The sequence below is a fragment of the Enoplosus armatus genome, chromosome 18 (genome assembly GCF_043641665.1).
Source record: "Enoplosus armatus isolate fEnoArm2 chromosome 18, fEnoArm2.hap1, whole genome shotgun sequence".
In the NCBI taxonomy this organism is placed as follows: Eukaryota; Metazoa; Chordata; class Actinopteri; order Centrarchiformes; family Enoplosidae; genus Enoplosus; species Enoplosus armatus.
The window spans coordinates 6,821,060-6,842,834 of NC_092197.1; the positions used below are offsets into that span (position 1 = coordinate 6,821,060).

General features: G+C 38.7%; 1 protein-coding gene across 1 annotated transcript; it reads right to left on the minus strand.

The window, feature by feature from the left end:
- Positions 1 to 4,490: 4,490 nt before the first annotated feature.
- Positions 4,491 to 15,652, minus strand: amacr (alpha-methylacyl-CoA racemase). The gene is made up of 6 exons (XM_070924859.1): positions 15,539 to 15,652; positions 11,697 to 11,953; positions 10,889 to 11,032; positions 10,001 to 10,161; positions 6,243 to 6,429; positions 4,491 to 5,613 (listed from the first exon to the last, which is right to left on the minus strand). The coding sequence occupies exons 2-6, from the start codon at positions 11,941 to 11,943 to the stop codon at positions 5,204 to 5,206; spliced, it is 1,149 nt and encodes a 382-aa protein (XP_070780960.1). The 5' UTR covers positions 11,944 to 11,953; positions 15,539 to 15,652; the 3' UTR covers positions 4,491 to 5,203.
- Between the last annotated feature and the right edge of the window lie 6,123 nt (positions 15,653 to 21,775).

Below are 21,775 nucleotides of genomic sequence, written 5' to 3' on the forward strand. Positions count from 1 at the left end.
TTTGCTCATAAACCAAAGTATTGGACAATTTAACCTGAAGATGGTACTAGATAGGGACCAAAGTTATTACAATTCCTCCTGAGCAGGATGTGAATATCTGAACCACATTTCATAGCAATCCTTCCAATAGCTCTTGAGATATTTCAGTCTGGATCAGAGGGGATCACACTGACTGACACTGCCATCAAGAGCCACATCACTAAAAATGTTACAGCGTCCTATTTCACAAACATTGCTGGAGCAGTTCTCAAAATCCCACTAATCTTTTTTTGCCCCAAAGAGAAACGTAATGAATTTTTGTTCCTCCATGGCTAACGGTGTTAAATAATAGAAAGCAGACAATCCCATTTTCCATTAACATACCAGCTCATGAAGCAGCAGCTGCTCCTTGTTATCAGAATAACATATTGTCATTGTTAAATAAAGAAATAACTGTACATTTACTCTTGGGATCCCTTGTAACTCTGAAAACAGCTTTTGTGCCGGGCCACTTCAAAACCACATTCGGAAACCTCCTAATTACACCCTCTGAAATTGACAACATCTTTGAACTTCACACTCAGGTTTTAGTGTTTGAGTAATGACAAAGCACTTGATTGCATTTATGAATAATAACATTAATTTTGAGAGGCTTCAGCACTGACCTCAATAATAAAATTGCTCAAGATCAAGATTCACTTTAATGGGCTCTAAGGAGAAATTATTATTATAGACATCAATGTGAGTGGTCAATCCACTCACACACACAGACCAGTACATCACATACTTATACATGATATAAAATAATACATAATACTATTATGTAATAATATTGAAAAAACAGTAAAGCGCAAAACGGATTAATTTCATGCAACTTTAATATCGCAACTGGAAGACAGGATTTGAAAGATAATCACTATTTTTGTCTATGAATATGATTGGCAGTGGCCCTAAAGGAAAATGACACTCCGTTAAGATACATTTCGTCTACCTGAGGGTGAAAGCTGTTATTCTCTGCTATAAGGACATGATTAAAGATAATAATAATAATAATAATAATAATAATAATAATAATAATAGTAAGGAGCTTTCTTGAATCTAATTAAAATCTTCAGGGAGGTTGAAGACAAGGCGACATTTTGGATGAGCTGTAAAGGTCTAAAAGTAGAAGTAGGGAGGCCTGTGTCAATTCTGAGAAAAGTTCATAATTTTTCTCCACATGAAAACGTGCCACTGTGATCAAATATTGCCTTAGCAAGGCAGGCAGTCCTAATACCACTGCCATTTCCATCTCCAATATTAACATCCATGTCTGTTCTCCTTTTAAAGCCACGCTGTGTGGCTCTAGAGATGGCAGTGTCAGTGGACAGACCCACCACTTTGGTCCAGACTGAACTATTAAATGGATTGCGATGACATTTTGTACAGACATTCATGGTCCCCAGGAGGAATCCTACCAACGTTGATGATCCCCGAGACCTTTCCTCTAGCGCCACCATGACGTTGATATTTGTGTTTTTGAGTGAAATGTCTCCACAACCATTGGATGGGTTGCCATGACATTTGGTTCAGACAGTCATGTCCCCTTCAAGATGAATTGCAATAACTTTGGTGAGCCCTAACCTTCTCGTCTAGCACCATCATCAGGTCAAAATATTTTATTTGTCCAACAGTTTTATGACTCACTACTACAAAACTAATGACATCCCATGTTGACTTCCCATCAGCCTCAGCTGTACTAGCTAATTTGCAAAAGTTAGCATGCTAACCCACCAAAGTGAGATGGTGAACATGGTTAACATATACCTGCTTAACTTCAGGATGTTAAAGTGTCATTGTGAGCATGTTAGCATGATGAAGTTAGCATTTGGCTCAAAGCACCGCTGTGTCTAAGTACAGCCTCACAGAGTGTTAGCATGGCTGTAGACTCTTAAGTCTTGTTGACTTCAGTCCTTGAGAGGCAATTAGAGGATATCCTGGTATTTCAAAGTGTTTTGAGTAGCCGCTAACATATACATACATATCTGTCACTGAAGAAGGCAGAGCTCCAATCATTGGGGAGGACATTGCATCAAAATTTGTCTAACCAACCAAAAAGACTATTGAAAAGAAGAAAAAGGATCATTTACATTTTTAAGAGTCTTTCACTTGCACTGTAATTACTTAATTGGCCTGCCCAGAATATTGTTGGGGAATATTGCAAGGATCTACCCACCCCTAAAACCACTTGTCCTGATGGACGAGTTCTTCGCCAAACCATGAAATCACAAGGGCTCTTTTGTAGTCGGCTACAGCAGCACTTTAAGCTAATCAAGTGATGATGCATGTGATCCCAGAGGAAGGATACTGATTAGAAAGGTGGGAGCAGTCGGAAAAGGTCATTTTCTGTTTCCTGAAGGTCGCCAAAAGCATGATTCATCACCTCTGAGATTGCTCAGAGTGCACACATTGACACACACATACACACACATGTGAGGGCATACTGATGTGCAGTCCACATGCACGTCCATGTGTGTCATCAACCGACAGATTCAAGTTCAGTACATAATAGCTCATGTACTGGAACAATAAATCAGTGACAGTTTAGATAATTGTTTCAGTCATTTTTTAAGCAGAAATGTGAGGAGTTGATGCTTTTCTTTTCATATACGATAATAAACTGAATATCTTTGGGTTTTGGTCTGATACGTTTTTTTTTAAATTTATTCTTTTTACTATTTTTGTGACATTTTATAGACAAAGCCATTAATTGAGAAAATAATCGGCAGATAATAAAAATAATCTGTTGGTTGCAACTGAAGACTTAAGCACCAGGTTGTCTTAAAAACTAATACATTGCTCCGTGTTTAACATTGTCTTTGCAGTAATTGCCTTTTAACGTTTTGTCACTTAAAAGCAGCAAATCAAATGACAAATTGTCTGTCATTAGACTGCTAAAAATGCTAATAAGTAGCTCCTAGTAAAAAATGTCCTCCATTTAAATGCATTTCCATAATCACATTCAAAAACACTCTATAATCCAGTGCTTATGATACAATATGTGGTGACACTTTGGAGCTTAAGATCTTCAAATATTTCTCTGGTCTCCTCCGTATGTTTACTGAACACCAGTGGGACAATAGAGATGAAATGGTCCCAAACTGCTCTGCACAATTCAGTTTACATATATATCAAACCTTGTCTGAAGACTGCACTAATCTCATGCAATATGCTTACAGTCAGTTGCCCTGTGTTTGGCCTGGCGCGGTGAGAGTCAGATGTTCAGTCACACCACAGACATTCCTCACATACCTGCATGCCTCAAGGTTTTGCACTACAACCATGTATGCAACAGTACATTCATGAAGAAATGAACAAAGCTGCCAACTGCGTTAATGTTAGATGGAGGGAAAATAAATTATAAGCTTCTTCAGAAAGCAGCACATCTGCACATTGTGCAAAAGAAAAAGCCATTATAGACCAACTCTAGCATCCAGAGGTTGCTTAGTGACAAGCAGATGATCAATGATAAGTATCCCATTCTTACAGTGCAGATAACAACATCACTGTACTAATAACACTGTTCACACAAATCAACACTTACAGAACAAAATCTATGTAACACAGTATGACCACATAGAAAAGATGTATGTAAGACAGCACAATACAGAGAGCAGCATGTTGGAGGCATATGCATGTTGGTTCCCCTGGTAACAGCCGAGCAAAAGCACGTGTTTAAAACAATTATAATTTCCCTACGGGAATAATAACTATCATATTGGAAAACTAACTGCAAGTGGTAATTTCAGAGCCATGTCTGAGTTTCCTGAAGAGAAAGCTCTTTTTAAGTAATGAAATTCTTGATGCTGATCTCATACACCTTAAAACAAATATGACAATATGCACAACGGAATGAACCTATAATCTGCACTGTATCATATTACCTTAAATCCATAGGCTTATTGTTCAGCTGAAAAGTCAGTTTCTTCTTCTTCTTCTCCTGTTTCTAGTCGTCTCTCCTTCACATCATGTGGTCACAGTGGGATAACATTCAGTATTTATGTCAAATTTCATGCATGGGGACATATTTGCATTTTTGCTGTGATTATTTTACAAAATGTTTAAACAGTCAGGTTTAAATTTACATGTATCTCTAGTTTAGTATTTCTGGAGGTGTTTATCGACTTTGCAAACACCCCAAAAAATCTTTAAAAAAAATACACATACTGCATATGATTTACATGAATGAAGTTCATTATTTATCATTAGGTGTCTCACCACAGCATTTAATAATTTAAAACCAACCATTTAAACCTTAGGCAGCACCACTGAGCTGCATTGAAGTGATAGAATAAATGCTGCATAAGTGACACCAACTGAATAAATGACAATGGACAAAATGTTGTTGATGAGCAAACAAACAAATTAAAAATCCCTGACAACCTAGTTTTTCCCGAGGAGTTTTTCTCTTCTTCATTTTTCTCTTCTTCATTTTAAAAAACAAACAAACACTTGTTTCAATTATTTTCTGCTTATTTAATGACTTTCATCACTCTAGGACTCATTGTTTATCATGAATACATTTATGAATAAAATTAGTTACATTTCGACATTAACGGCCAGTATCGACCGGATCCGGCTGCGTCGTGTTTCAACTTTGTCGCAGCTGCCAGTGTAGCGATGTTCACCGCCTCTATTTATTGACAATTTACAGAAAATGAATATTTAATGTGTTTCAATTATTACCGGCTTTTTCATACACAGTAAAACTTTTTTTTTGGTGCGATTATAATTAGTGAGAGAGGGGAAACAGGTTGTGTCCTGCGTTGTGTTCACCTGTACTGTATTTCAATGCAGCTAAATTCAAGATTTTGTTGTTCTCATTTACATGTAGTAATAATAATTTCTTGTATCTGTTGTCCTGTTGAGTATGAAATTTGATAGCAGCGCATAAATACTACCTGTTAACCAGGCAGTCACTCTTAACCTGCTGCACTGCGAATAAAAATCATTATTTTATAAGCACGACACCAGAAAATATTTTTAAAAATAGAGCGCAATGACAACAGCTGTGCTGCGAGATCGTCTAGACTGACGTTTAAAATGAGAGACCATAGAGAAAGTTAGAGGCAACAAACAAGGTGTCATCTTAAAGTACAGCCACAAAGCAACTGTTTTCACATCTAAATTAATTGCAAACGTGTATTTATGCTTGTAAAACCTCCAAAATGTCAGCAAAAACACTCTACAGCTTTGCTTTGACAACATTACACTCTACGACCCCTGCTGCTCGCATCTGGTCTATCTCTGCGGATGTAAACCCGTACTCCTCGAGGACATCAACTGTGTGTTCTCCAATAACAGGGTCGGAGGCGAGGCAAGGCTCTGCAGGAGTCAGAGAGAGAACCGGGGCCGGCCGGGGGCTTTCATCCCCGCTCGAGTCCTTGATGAAAGAAGCTCTTTCCTGGTTATGTGGGTGTGAGCTCACCTGGTCGAAAGTCAATACAGGTGTAACACAGGCATCAGTCCCGTCAAAAATCCCAGACCAATCTGCCTGGGTTTTTGAAGCAAAACGCTCTGTGAAGATCTGTCTCAGCTCTGGCCAATTACTGACGCTCATCTGAGGGGGTAACTCTCCAGCGTCCAACTCCAAGCCTAGAAAAAAAAAAAAAGACTTCTGTAACCCAATGGACAGACGTTGATGATGTAAAACAGCAACACCTTAGAGCAGTGGTCACCTACACCTCGATTGCAATCGACCTGATGATCGTTGTGGAGTATCTATTCATTTTTTTAATCCAAAGAGAGCTGCCCTTGTTTCACATTATTATTATTATTATTTTGCTTACATGCATTTCCCTATACTGAGTTCACTTTTTCTTCACACAGTCAGTACAAAACTTGTGTCGACTGAACTGTGGATCACTTTTGATTGCTTTTACAGGATATGTAGTTAGTCATTGCACGTCACTGCTTTTACTCTGTGTAACCTTGTGTATACAACAAGTGCCTTTGGCTGGCCTTAAAATCTGATTGCTGTTGCTTATGGTATGAAAAGGCATCAGTTGTGATCTGTTGCCTGAGATCTGCTGCTTTTTATTTATATCTGTCTTCCACATTTTGTTTTGTGTTGGGAGGAGAGGAGGGTGTTTCATTTGACGCGGTGCCCTTGCCGTTCCTTAGTTTCCCCTGGACTTTGAAACAGGCACGTTTGACACAAGTGACCACTGCCCAAGAGGTTCATCTATTAAAATGCCTCCAATCTGTATTTGCATACTACAAACCCTTAAGTAGCTGTCTGTAGAACTGCGGTTCTATGGCACCCACAGCCATGTACTTTCCGTCTGAAGTCTGGTAGGTATCGTAGAAGGGCGCTCCACTGTCCAACATGTTTTGTCCTCTAGAACGGTCCCACATACCAATGCTACGAGACTTCCATACAAATGACCCTACATACGCTGCTCCTTCTACCTGAGGATGGTAAGAGAGAGGAGAAAGTCAGAAAGGTCTATATTTTTTTATCTATATTTTATGCATAATTACTCCAGTCATGTGTAAACTATAAAAGATAGCTAAATGAATATAAAGAACCATGTTTTTTCCTAAAAATAAGAGCATTACTGCTCCTCTTTTGAAGTTATTCATTTATTCATTTTAGGTTTATTCATGAATTCATTTATGCATTCAGAGTAGATCAAACTCACTGAAACTGCAAACCACCCCATGCCTCCCATGTATGTTAATCCAAGGATAAAGTTTTATCACAGCACAGAAGAAGTTGGCGTTGAGTAGATATCAGAAGCGTCAAACGCCATGCTATTGCAATAAAAAAACATCAGCAAAGCTAGAGAAAATACTGCACAGAGGGTATTCTGCTGACATTTACTGTACAAACTCATAATGCATTCAAGTCTCCATATGTGCACAAGCTATTACTGCTGCTGCATAAAAAAAGAATTAAATTCAATATGATGCCCTTGATTTGATTTCCTTGGTGGGATATAATCATTCAAAAATATTGGTAGCAATGGGAACTTCAACAGTCAGGATAATGTCATGCTATAGTACATGAAACATTGCCACTTCTATTATTGCTGATTGCAATCAATTCAGTCATTGTGACCTCTAATGAGCTGTGTGCTACTTTCAGAGGGGGGTTCAATATCTAAAATGAAAAAGAAAAAAACATTTTCTGACAAATTGCTTCTGTGTGTCATCGGGGATGAATCACAGTAGACAGGTCTGTCACTGGTCAGAGCTTCAGTGCATTCATAACTATTCAGTGCCAAAACGAAGACTCATGCATGAAATACAGCCTGTGGGAAAGCTGGGACGATTCCCTGAATGTGAAATATGCATTTGTGAATTACAAAGGAATACAAAGCTGTGAACAGAGTTTGGGCACAGAGTTAAAACGTTATAGTTTTCAGTGACTAGCGAGCATGCTAAGTTTAGTTTAGAAATTTAGTTTTCTAGTAGATAACCACCCATTAAAATGCAGAAATCCCTCTTTATTAAAAGAAACAGAATGAGGCTCAGATCAATTAATGTGGTCACTCAGCAGGCGTGAAACCATTTGAAACTAGAGAAACAGGAGAAGTAATCAATAGGACGAGAGAGAGAGAGAGATGGCAAGCAGGCTTTCAGTCTCACTACCCCCTCTTGCTCTGTCTCTCTGAAAATTAAATCTTCTTAAAAACGTTCAATACTGGCGGCTGCTGCTACATTACAACTACTATAATTCACTGCCTCAAATTTTCCAGTCTTTGTGAGCAAAAGCCAAAACAAATTAGGACAATGCACTAGATGCCATATCCAGTATGTCTAGTGCAGTTGTTTCCCTCATGAAAACATTTAAACCTGCAATAACTGATATTTTTTTGGACACTTTTGGAAAAACACGTATCACATTTCACCTTTTAAGATGATATGGCGAACTTCTTGGCCAACAGTTTATTTGCTTATTTACACACCCAGTTACGGAGCAACATTAGCATTCATTTGGAGTCCTGTTTCTAGTCACCTGATGAATGAAAGTCCAATATTCACTTTTTGGTCTGTAGAAACTCCTGAAAAGAAATATCTGGCTCTTTAGCTGCTAAATGCTCCACTATGTTCACCAGCCAGTGGCTAAGTGTGTCTGTGTGCTATGTGGTGTTGAGCAGGTAGTGGTCAGTAGGTTTTTTAGAGCTTTCTTTACTGAAAACAGTATTATGAGAGCGGTGGGAGTGAACCAAAACAGTAAAGTTGCAGGCCGGACAGCTAAACAATGAGATGAAAGTCACTATAAAACTCTGTAAAGCCGAGGGGGGCTGCAGATTCATGTGATAATTCTCTGTAGGTTCATCACTACAAGCGACTACTTTCACATTGTTATTTGTTACATTAGTATTAAAATATCGATGCTTTAAACACCCCTGTAAATTGCCTCTAAATTGTCCACTGTGTGAAATACGTTAAGTGTGCCAGCCTCGTGCCAAACTAGCAGCCTGTGCAGTGTTTACTGTATCCTGCCTCTTGCCCAAAGCACTGCATGCTGGGATTGGCTTCAGCCTCGCAACGCTCAAAAGGACAAGCAGTTACTGAAAATAAACAGATGAATGGATAGTAATAATAACACACTTTTGACTGAATGGGTTCAACTGGTGCTGTTAGATCTTTTTATTTTTTTAGATGTCATGTCTAAAACGTTCGCTCAGACCCGACTCGTCATGGTTGACAGTTGTGAGGCAGATGGTGTGTACTGCCTGTGATTGCATCTGGTCCCTGCATTGGCACTGACAATAATCACAATTACATGGTGTTCCACTGACCAACAGCATTGGCCAGATCAGATGTTTCTCGAACATCACAGGGCATCTATCAGGCATGAGTCACGTTACGGGAATTGCAGGATCCAATGTTTTTTTAAAATCAACTGCAGACTGAAAGTCAGGACTGAGTTGCTTCGATTTTGGCAGAGATGTCCTATCTTATTTGAATGTCTCTCGCCCAGCACTACATTCCCAAAGATCGAAAGGTTGTCCTTCTTTGTGTAATTTCAGAAGGCTGTGAGGGAAGAGCTAAAATCTGTTTGTTACTATTTGTCCTATTATGTCCTATATTATAAAGTGCATCACAATGAGGTGGTTGAAACCTGAGATAAAGATGAAGATAAAGACCCTAACTGGACAAATATCAAGACAGATGTAAACTGGATAAAGAAAAACTGACATGTTAAAATGAGAAATTGCATCAAAATTGATCAAACTTTAAATAAAATAAGTAAAATACAAGAAACAGTCCCTCGACTTTATAGAAATAACATACTAAATCTCTCAAGTATCGCTGTGGTGCACTGTAACTCAATGAGTCAAACACTTCACTTGTTCAATGTCTGCATAAATACTGAATTCACAATAAAAGCATCCAGTGGTGTGTTTAAATGTACATAACTTTTTATGAAGATTCATGGAGTTGCCATATCAAAAAAGTTTAACAACTCCACCTCCATACAGAGTTCATTAGAGCAGTTCTGCTTTGTAACCTCTCGGCTGTATTACAGCCAGTGGATGTCAGACACAGCAGGATTCAGACACTTTGATGTGCTTTTCAAACAAGTTCGCTAAGGGCTGTCCAATTGATGACTTATCCCACTAAAAGTTGATCCTGACTCAGAGTTTGCCACAGTCTGGTGCACCATCATCACCTTGTAGTGTGTAGTTTGTAGCATTTCACTAATTTTAACTGTTAAAAACACAAACATTGAGACAGAGGCGATAATTAGTTCTGCTATGATAACTTTCCTGAGTTGTAAAATCTTAGCAGTACACCTACACTCCTGTTGACAGTCTGAATGTGCCCTACGACAGTGTCTGGCAACAGTGCAAAGCACCTCCATTGTCGTTTGCTTGGGCTCGGTTTTGTGAAAGTGAAAACATGTACTTATGCATATTCATGAAAGTGAATAGAATCTGTGCTTCTATCAAAACAACACTCAGCAGGTGTTACAGTGACTGCTGCCGCTGACTCAATGTTTACTGGAGTCTGGCGATATGCTTACCATGCTTGCATCAATGATCTGTCCTTTGCCCGACTTCGTCCTCTCCAGCAGCGCAAGGACTATTCCCAGAGCACAGGTAAGGCCACCGCCAGCAAAGTCTGCTAACAGATTCAGTGGAGCGTAGGGCTTCTCTTCACTACGACCCATCCGGGATAAAAGGCCTGTGACAGACAAGAGGAGACAAAAGCTTCACACAAAATGTAACAATAGCTTCACGATCACCACAAGATTTTTTTGTATTTATTTTTGTAACAAAATAATCCCTTTTTTCTATTAAACCAGCATGTAACTTTTGTTGTGCTGGATCCCATCCTGTTGCATGGCTGAGTGGCGTTCCTGTGTCAAGTTAAGTAACATTAGTTGGAGCTGTTGTTTTTTTCTTTCGATGGTATTGATGTTTTAAAAGAAATAAAGCATGTTTGTCTAGACTTGCAATGCAGTCATTCCTCCCGTTCTTCCTTTCTTTTTGCAAAACACAAAATAACATCAAATAAAACACCGGCTGTTTCATTAAAGCAACAAATCACTCACTCATTTAACTTATTTAAGTTAGAAAGAAAGGAAGAAAGAAAGAAAACCACTTTAGGATGGATTTTTAATGGGATGAGCACACAGGCACATTTACAGGGAAAGAATAAAAGCTTTGTTAAAAAAGTCCACAGATTACAATTGAAAACCTCATTTTTTATTATTGTTCATGAGGCTTGCATAATGATTGAAACTAAGTGAGAGGGTTGAGAACGCAGAGCTTTGGGGATGAAATAGTTTTCACTTTACTTCACACCAAGAGCAGTAAATTATCCTCCTCCTTCCTATGAATACTTGATGCCATTCCATTAGTTGAAAAATATTTAATCCAAAAGCATCAACAGTTGTGTGCGTTATTACCTGACATGGCGAGGTAGTTGATGTCATGCCCAGCTGCTGTGGCATAACATCCACTCTGTCCGTACCCTGTCAGCCGAGCGTAGATCAGACAAGGATTTTCCTTTTGCAGCTCCTGTGGACCGAGGCCCAGACTCTCCATCACACCTGGGGCGGCAGAAGAAAGTCGATCAATAATATGATCTATAATTATATTCCTCAAAAACATTTCTTTATCAGCGTCTGCTTATGTTGCTTCTCATTCAGTGTGAACCTTGTGGCGGCAGCCTCACTTTAGAACTTTTGATCCTGATTTTTTTTTTTTTCTGTGAAACATGAGCATGACCAGAATATGCATACTTTAATTATAAACTTTAAACATATTTCCATTTTATGCTACTTCATACTTCTACTCCACTACATCTCAGAGGGAAATATTGTACTTTTTACTGCAGTGCATTTATCTGACAGCTTTAGTTACCCGTTACTTTACAGACTGAACATAAAAAAGCATTTGATTAGCTTATAAAAATACAACACAATGTTAAAGATTAAAGCAGCGTTTCATTTTGGCTTGTGACATTTCAGAAGTCTATGAGTTGTTAGCAGTTCAATGTAAGGTCGAATATTTTCATTAGCAATTAATCTACGGATTCTTCTTCTGTTCTTTTACTTAAGTAGGATTTTGAATGCAGGACTTTTACTTATTACTAGTAATTGAATATTTTTATATCAATATATTGGTGCTTTTACGTAAGTAAAGGATACTTCTTCCACCACTGAATCTAACCCTGTATTATTACAGCAGTCATCATAGTGCTGGTGGTCTGACCTTTACGGTACGGCTCAAGGACCACATCGGACTGGATACAGAGCTTCCTGAGCAAGGCTACGCCCTGTGATGTCTTAAGGTTGATGGCCACAGATCGTTTCCCCCGCCCTTGCGTGTCCATAGCCATGGCAACCTTGGTCCGGTCCACACGGATCACCTTGGCTCCGAAGTCTGCCAGGATCATGCCACAGAACGGTGCTGGAGCCAGGCCCGCCAGCTCAATAACTCTCACTCCAGCCAGTGCCATGATGGAAGGACTATAAGGCAGAATATTGGAAACACCTCTCAGTATAATGAAATCCAATGCAACACCAATAGCTGAGGGGGTGAGATTCTGTGGAGTTATTAGGAATTTCACTACTAGTTACTATTGCTTATGGCCAAAGCACAAAACCTCCTATCGGCATAATTTTCTGACTGGCGGATTTCACTTTGGATGATGAGAACAAGGAAGGCTGCTCATATTCAGTCTGTCTGCAAGATAATCCCTTCGTTGTGACAGAAAAGCCCCATGACGAAAACCTCCAATCAGGTTCACCGGGAACATGTTGAGGCACAACACCTCCTATCCGCATCAGCACCAGACCGAGCTGAAACTTGGGACTTCTGTGGTATGTAGACCCGTCTAAATGTCTGTCAGATTGTAGTAATCAATTGTTTTCAAAATAAAACGTGTCTTCCACCCTTACTAGTGAAGTATTTGGTAGTATCTCTGTCAAGGTAATGATAAGAATAATCTGAATCGCGCAGGGTACCGTATTAGGGCCCAGTGGTGAAACTTTTATCACACCAAGAGGGTGAGTTGATCGAAAATGTTAGGGATAATACTTGAAACAGCACTGTAGAATGTCTTGATCTCAAAATGAGCGTAATTGAGCGCCGTAAATGTTATTTAATAAAACTCGTGTTTGTTAGCCTAACTATTTCTAGGTAAAAACCTCCTATCTGCATGTATGTAGATACACAATAGACCTAAGAAGAAGAAAGGTGTCAACCACAGAAAACAAAATGTGGAAAACAGACAGCTGGGAAAAGAGTACAAGGGGAAAAATAAAGTGGGGAGAAAAACCATTGAGGTTACTCAAAGTCCACGCTCCATAGGAGACAGATGTCATCATGGCTGCAACGAGGGTCAAATCAGAAACAAGGGAGGACAGCAATGTGAGAATATTTCAAAGGCATTTAAGAGCAAAGGCAAAAGATCTTCACAGATTTCTGGAAAATGACCTGGGAGCAAAGGAAGGTTTACGTGTCGTCACAGGTTGAAGCATGCCCTACAAAACGACAAACAACAGGTGGTCAATCTCGGAAGAACCGAATATAACGACCGATAACTAGCAGGTACCAGTTTTCCAACATAGGAGCATGGAGTGTCCATGAATGGGCCAAATTGGACACGGGAATGCACCAGGCGCAACAGCAAATGCCATCAAGCAGCCGCAGTCAACAGGATGGTTCTGCACGAGAATTTCTTAACAGCCTGCCAAAGGTTAAAAGTCACTACTGTCGGAGGGACTCTAAAGAAATGTATCTGGAGCCAGTGTTCGGTACATTTTCCTCACTGTACAGAGACGTACTGTGGTGAACATGGTCATGAAGCAACCAGTGATTGCACCCTCAGAACGGTCTTCAAACAAATGAACCTGAGCTTACTTAAGGCAAAGAAAGACCAGTGCGATGTGTGTGTTCAATATGAGGAGGGCAATAAGGACAAGGAAGCATATGAGAGGCATATCAAACTGAAGGACATGGCACGCAGGCAAAAGACACTGGACAAGGAAAGGTATGCAGAAGACGAATCGACTGTGGTATTAACAGTGGATCATGAATCAGTACTGTTGGCTCCAGTACTCAAGGCCAGTGCACTGTATTACAGAACTAAGGTAGCTTGTTACAATTACACAATCTACGACCTTCATTCCCATGATGCCAAATGTTACTTTTGGTATGAAGGTGAAGGGGGGCTAGATGCCGACACATTTGCAACCTGTCTTCTGGATTACCTGAACAACAATGAAAGGTGCAAAGCAGCATCCACCATAATCGTGTACTCAGATGGATGTTCTTACCAGAACAGAAACAAAGTTTAAAGTTTAATTTAGTGTGGCTTTAATTCAACATTTTCTTCCAGAAGCACGCCTACTGCAGTAATGCAAGTTGACTAAGTCTTGCCGTTAGTTACATCACTTTTTTTTTTTGCTGCAGTACACAGTGATCATTGAATCTTTGAGCCATCCAGTGAACAGTATTTTGTTCAATTTGTTCAGTATTATTGGAGGTTTTGAATAAAATAATAAAAATAGTATTACATGCAACTGTTTGTAGTTGAAAATATATTTTATTTATGTTTTTACTTCTACAGAGTTTATTTACAGCCAGTACATTGAACATTATGGGGAAACTCGGCCACATTCATTTCCAGTGGACAAGGAAGCAAATACACTGAATTTAAGGAATTTCCCACTTAAGGAATTCTGACCCTAGTATACTACAATGTAGTAACTATTACATTTACAACACTGGCCCATCTTTTTACCTGAAAACAAACTTAATTTTATTTTTAATTTAATTTTAATTATTAACTTAATTTAGAGCATCGTTTTGTAGAACCTCTTCCAACTTGCACCAAGTGCAAAAACTCCTATCTGCAAAATGATCCAGGAAAAGTGGGGAAAAACCTCCTATGTGCACTTTGCGAGGCACTAATACCTAGTCAGTATTGTTAACACATAATATAGTAATATAGTCCAAAATCAGTGTATTATGTATTGGGTATCCTTAACAAATAGCATTCTGCAAGAAAACAACAAGTTTTTTTTTTAGTTTTCTCAAAAAAGTGCATTTTTCAGATAGGAGATTTTGCAAATTTTTTCCCACAGCAAACGTTTTACAAAATCACATTATGGCAATTGTTAGGTCTATAAAATGTCAGAAAAATGCCTATCACACTCTCCCAGAGCCCAAGATGACGTCTTTAAATTACTTGTTTTGCCCGAACAATAGTCCAAAACCTAAAAGGTATTCAGTTTAGTATCGTGGAAAAACAGCAAATATTTGAAGACTATTTAGCGTTTAATCAACTAATCAAAATAGTTGCAGCACTACAAAAAAAATGGTTTGTATTTAACTACTGTACTAAAGTACAATTAGAAGGTACTTGTACTTTACTTGAGTAAGCTAATTTCCATTTTCTGTGCAGTTTAATAATGCAAAATATAATCACAAAATACAATATGATGTATTATTTATAGCTTAAGATAAGACAAGGAGGCAAATTCACAAGATATAAAGTATGTACACATCAATAATTTTAATAATATATATTATTCTGAAATGGGCCATTCTGCATCATGACTACTTTAATTATGTTTTGATGCTAATACTTTACTGTACTTTTGCTTTTGAATGCAGAACCTTTACTTTACTACGTTAAAGTGAACATAAAATATCTTAATACTTCTTCCACCACTGACTTAAGACTCTAACTAGCTAAGTTGTACTTTGACTCAGTTTCAAAGTCCAAGTTACAGAGTCTCATTTATGTCGACAAGTAACGTTACTAGCTAAGATACGTTTGTACAAAGAAAGTACCAAATACTTCAAGTACTTTGTGCAAACGGTTTCTGGCGCGCCATGGACGTGAGAATTACTTTAATAATAACACTTGATTAGTATCACTATGCGAATCAATTAACAGAGTCTGACCAAAAACAAGCTAGTTGGCTCAACTATTGTATGTACAGTGACTTACAACACACCTGAAGCAGCTGCAACATTTGTTGGACAACGTCAGTACACAAGACGGTGTTTAAAAATGTGCTTCAAACTACAGGTGAACTCACCTTTGCCTGCGAGTCGATGAAATGTCGCTCGAGCTCAGCGTGTGTGGAGGGAAGTTGACCCAACGGCTGATCACGTGCTTCAGACAAACAAGCAATCCTGATTTGAGTGGATACGTGCGGCGTAACCACAAAAAACATACTAATACGTTGTCCCGGGGCTCCTCTTTATCCTCACCTCGTCGACTGTAACGTGCTTTTGTTTAAAACGGTTGCAGGTTGAGCGGGTCAACACGGCGGACATCGCAGACGACACAGTTCTGTCATCGGGTACGGACTCCGCCTAGCCGGGCGGCTTTCGGTGTGCGCTGGAACGATACATCGATCCAAACCTTATTTACAAGTTACTTCCTGGTGACCTCAGCGCAAGACTTCTGGGAAATGAAGTTTTTTGTTTATCATTAAACTTGAATCGCTGAAATTAAATAGGGGAAATTGAACAATTTTGGCAAGAAATGTCACTGTTTATAGTTATTTATGACGCTTGAAATTGAATATATTTGAAAAATATAGTATGTCACAAATGAGTATGAATGTTATAGCCTACTTGAAAAAAACATAAGGGTGCTCTGTCTTTGTATACCAGTATATCTTTTCAAAGCAAGGATAAAGATTTATTTTTGTATAGTTGGATCCTAATGTTCGAGATTTATTAATGTTCTCTGAAAAAAGATAGTTTGTATATTTACAACTCAGAAAAAAATAAGTTTAATGACAGCAGAAAGTTGAATCTTGTCAGTACACTGCAGTACACTGCAGTTAATTTCAACTGATACAATCCTGAGCCTCTGCCAGTGTCCTGATCCTTTACTCTCAATGATTAAATCCCTACAACACCACAAATTCTGATTCTGATTCTGAACTCCTCCACTTGGACCAGTTGTTACCCCTTCACCTGAATGGGACAGACTTCCTTCATCCAGGGGAATACCATGCATGGCTATAAATTTGATTTGGAGGTGATGACCCTCACTGTGACCCTCCACCACACTCAGCTGCAAACCAAACATCTGGAAACACTATACAATGTTACCAGATTTGACATTCTCCACATCTTGGCTGAAACCTTGATTATCCCATCATTCAATATCACAAACAGGATGCAGGACAAAGTGCTGACTGAAAGTGATTCCTTTACCTAACCCCAGATTTGGACACATCTCCCAGTGATCTCTGAGGAACAGAAACTTCAGAGCATGAATGGGAAACTATAGTTAGTAAGTTAAGGTACTGCTATGATAAAATCCTGTTATTTATGTATTGTCATCAAGAATGTACAGTATTTTATTTTGAGCGAATATTGACGGTACATCACCTATTTTTCTTACATTAACATGTATAATGTTAATATATTGAAAATAATGTGATGTTCAATATGTATAAGGTTAGAAATAAATGGAAAATTCTGAAATATATTGTTTGATATGTTGGACAATACATTTTAAATATGTTATTGACAATATTGTATCTCAAAAGACTTGGAAGGAAAACCTAAATACGAAAAGAACAGCAATGTCACTTCCACTCTAAATATAACAGAAGGGTTTATCATGTTGTGAGCATTAAAGTGTTCAGAAATTTCTGTGGCAGAAATACATAGTTTATTTGTGAAAGGATGGTGGAAGCAGAAGTGAGATTTTATATCATATCAAATGTATTGTTGGGTCAGCAAAGATGTGAAAAATTATCTTGTCTTTATTTTTTCTGAACATTTAGACGCAAACTATTTACAAAATGTATGTTATTGGTTGTCATTTCTGTACAGTTTAAACATCATCAGTGTTTTCGTCAATGTTTACCACTGTTACCATCTTACTTTAGCATCTTAGCATGCTAACATTTGCTAATTAGCTTGAAGAACAATGGAGGTTGATGGGGCTGTTATTAGTTTTGCAGGTCATAAACCGAAGTATTGAAGAAAACTTAATTTTGACCTCATGATGGCGCTAGATGAAAAGTTAAGGGATCACCAAGGTTAACTGAAGGCAAATCCTGATCCATTCATCAGTTGTCAACATATTTCACTCTGGAGTGCAAATTTCAAGGTGCTGGTGATGCTGGAGTAATTCAGGGGGATCACCAAAGTCAGCAGACTTCTCCCTGTGGGGATCATGCTAATTCATCCAATAGTGGAGATACTTCAGCCTGGACTTGGTCAACCAACTGACAGACCGACATTTGTCAGAGGGCGAGATTAAACTTGAAACCCGCCATCTGCTGGTTGTTTCCAACTTTATTGCACTGAAAATAAACAACCGTGTGAATTGCGGCAATGATCAATTTACGTTAAGACCTGCAATTATCATACAATTCCAATCATACCACATGGTGAGATTTCTTGCAAGAAAAGACACCCCACCCCCCACCTGCAAATCAAAACTGCAAATCTAGATCAGAGAGAAAAAATTCCATTAGAAACCATATTAGCTAAAGCGCTTATGGGGTGCAGTGGCTTTCTTCCACTAGAAGCCTCCTCCAGCTATGACCTACTCTCAACAGTTATTAGTCAGATAGCCCCCACACACACACACACTGAAGCAATTTTAAGTTAATAAGAAAGAAATAAGAAATAGATAAGAAATAGTCTGCGCATAAGCTCCAAGTGGCCTGGGACCAAATCCTGTCACCACTCAGTATTTTCAGTATATCCTAACTGCATGAAACATCAACAGCAACACTATGAACAAGAAAATCGTGATAGAAAGTGGATAAAAAGTGTCAAATATTAGATGAAAGTAACAGTTTTCTTCAGCTTTTCTGTTACTGTGCTTTGAAAAAGGCTCTCATGTGACTTAATTTCACTAATCAGAGCAACAAAAGTTATTTTTACGTGTAAATTTGCATTTCTGAATGTGAAATTTAGCTGCCAGTAACATCACATAGATCAAGAAGAAGCACTTTTGTTTGTTGACCTATTTAAAAATGAAACAGCACACGTTCCCACAAATCTGATTTGTACTAAGACCTTCAAAATGAACACATTTCTCCAGTTTCTGTGTGAGCAGTACCAAAATATAGTAAAACAGCTTCAGTGCACTGTTGATAAAAAATATTGAATCAATTGAAATTTACACACAGGGTAGAACTTATTCTAAATGACACTTGAGCTTACATAATTTCTCCTTTCTAGCTGTTTCCTTCAGGAAGCGACATCTATAATCCTGCTGATAAAGAGTCTGGATAGCTTTAATCATTTCCCTCTATTTGTTGCATCAGCAGATCCAAGAGAACTGAGCTTAACAGGCTGATGGCCATGGCCTTAAAACTCTGCTACTGCTAAAGAAATAACAGGCCATTACCTTTTTTCAAGAGAGTCCCTGTAGTGCAATTAAACACTTTTTTCATTGAAATGCCTGCTTGGTATACCAGTATATCATTACAAAGCAAGGATAAAGATTTATTTTTATATAATTGGATCCTCATGTTCAGATTCATTAATGTTCTCTGAAAAAAGATAGTTTGTATATTTACAACTCAGAAAATGGCAGCAGAAAGTTGAATCTTGTCAATAATGTAATTGCACAGTATGATAAGATAAACACACGTCCAAAGAACAGCAATGTGTCCTGTGAAACGTCTCTCATCTACTCTTCCTCTTATGTTAGTGTTACTAATTCCTCCGTTAAAGGTTATCTTTTCATGATGGCATCACCGGCTCCCCGACTTTCACAGTCAAGGTTTCAGTGTAGCGTGATGTAGAAATTGCAGATGTCTTTGCTCATTAAATGTGTGGCACGTTGATGCGTCTGTTTTGTGAACTGATGATGAGAATAACCGATAAGAGTCGTATGGAAGCGTATGTTCATATCAGATAACACGTGCTATTTTTCATTTCATGTTTTTTTTTTTTTTTCACACACACATTCCATTATCGTGGGGTGAAAAAAGCTTGGAGAAGGAAAAATCCTCTATTACCTGCCCTCTTCTCACAATGAATAAATGACAGGGGAGGGGCACCTTCAGCCTGCAGGCCATAAGCCTGCTGAGCCCTCAAGCTCATTACAGCCACTTTACCTGAACCGCACTTCACGTTACACTACTGTATTTGTGTGTGTTTCTTTACATGTGTGTTGTTTACACTTGCACACATCGCAGTATACATATATATTTATCTTACCTGTCCATAACTTGTCCTCATTACGAATTTATACACACTGACTATGTTACTGCACAACCTGTCTACATTTATATCATTTCATTTCTACACTACACCAGTCTACCTCAGTATTATATCTTGTATCTATATTATTTTATTATGGTTTATTCCTATATTTTAACCTCTGCGCTATTTATGTCTTTGTCTTAGATTCTCTTTTTTTTCTTCATGTCTCATTTTACTTGTGTCATTTTATTTTATACGTTTTGTATGAGCATTGTTGGAGGGAGTCAGAGAACAAGAATTTCATTGCCATCGACTGCTTCACTGTAATTTTTGTGCTTATGACAGTAAACTAATCATTTCAATAAGGACATTTGCACACATCAAAATACACAAACACAATGGCAGAAGACAGTGTTGCCCCACACCTCCACACAGTTATACCCACTTGTATTGCATCAACCGGTGTGCACAGCCATATTGTTTAAAACTGAAGTGTTATTTTGACATCGATTGTGTCACAGGCTGTGCAACCTTGTTTCTATTGGTTGCCTTGTCTGTATTGATCAGTCTGAGCTTGTATTTGCTGGCATAAGGACTCATGGTCAATTAAAAAGGGAAACCTCCCAGAGATTGGCAGCACATGTTCACATATTCAGTTGTGGAGCAAATACCAATGACTGAAATGTCAACTTTTATTCAACCCAGATGGATGCCGGTATAGATGGACATCAGGTTTATGCAAGATTTATGGATCATTTCATAAATGCCAACTTATATTGAAGGTCAGTCGAAGCCTGCCAACATTGATTTGCCGCATTTTAAAAAGAAAAGATGAAGGAGAAGAGAAAAGAAGGGGAAATCACTTACCAACAATTAGGAACTACATAACAGATGATTACAGCTTACAGCAGCTAAATTATCTCTCTCCAGTTCCCATATTTATACCGTACAACATCTCTCATTCAAGTAATTCCATATACAACATGACAACTAAGCTTCAAATGTATATTTATACCTACATCATGTTAACGTCATGTTAATACCATGAGGCTGATGAATACCACTTTGCAGTACTATAGTGGACCGGAGATATCACAATGATTCAATTCAATTCAATTCAATTTTATTTATATAAGTCATGTCATGACACTTTACAAATAGAGCAGGTCTAGACCGACTCTTTATAATGTTATTACAGAGACCCAACAGTTCCCACCATGAGCAAGCACTTTGGCGACAGTGGCAAGGAAAAACTTCCTTTTAAGAGGCAGAAACCTCGAGCAGAACAAGACTCTAGGTGGGCGGTCATCTGCTTTGACCGGTTGGGTTGGAGAGAGAGAGAAAGAGAGGGAGAGAGAGAGAGGGAGAGAGAGAGAGAGAGAGAGAGAGGGAGAGAGAGAGAGAGGGAGACATATAGACAGACAGAAAGAGACAGAGAGAGAGATAGACGTAGAGACACAGACAGACAGACAGACAAGCAGACAGGCAGAGATGTATGGCAGCACTAGCAGTAGCAATAGCAGCTATAATTCTAATAATAATGGAAATATGACTGATAATAGTAGTTACATCTGTAATAATAGCTGAGATTAATTATAGCAATAACAGCTTTAATAGTAGCAGAACTACGACTAAACATAATAACTGTAGTGATGAGAGTCAAGCAGGCCCATGGTGGCAGCAGCCAGGCGTACCAGGACCACGATCCACAGGAACCTGCGAGACGACAAAGCACAAAGAAGCTCCGGGGAAGATATAAAGTTAGTAACATGCCTTGGAGGGAGATGAATGTGTAAAGACGGAGAGGGAGAGGAGGAAAGCTCAGTGCATCATGGAAGTTCCCCACCAGTCTAGGCCAATAGCAGCATAACTAAGGGCTGGTCCAGGCAGGCCTGAGCCAGCCCTGACTATAAGCGTTATCAAAAAGCAAAGTTTTAAGCCTACTCTTAAAAGTAGAGAGTGTGTCTGCCTCCCGGACCCAAACTGGGAGCCGATTCCACAGGAGAGGAGCTTGATAGCTGAAGGCTCTGGCTCCTGTTCTGCTTTTGGAGACTCTAGGAACTACAAGCAACCTTGCATTCTGGGAGCGCAGTTCTCTAGTGGGGACATACTGGGACAGCCTGATAATAAGGAATTGC

Coding starts and splice junctions, on each gene's coding strand:
- amacr (XM_070924859.1), bottom strand. CDS start 11,943: ATGGCACTGGCTGGAGTGAGAGTTATTGAGCTGGCGGGCCTGGCTCCA. Junction 10,162..10,888: donor CAACTACCTCGCCATGTCAG/GTAATAACGCAC, acceptor TGTCTGTCACAG/GCCTTTTATCCCGGATGGGT. Junction 5,614..6,242: donor CTACAGACAGCTACTTAAGG/GTTTGTAGTATG, acceptor TTTTTTTTCTAG/GCTTGGAGTTGGACGCTGGA.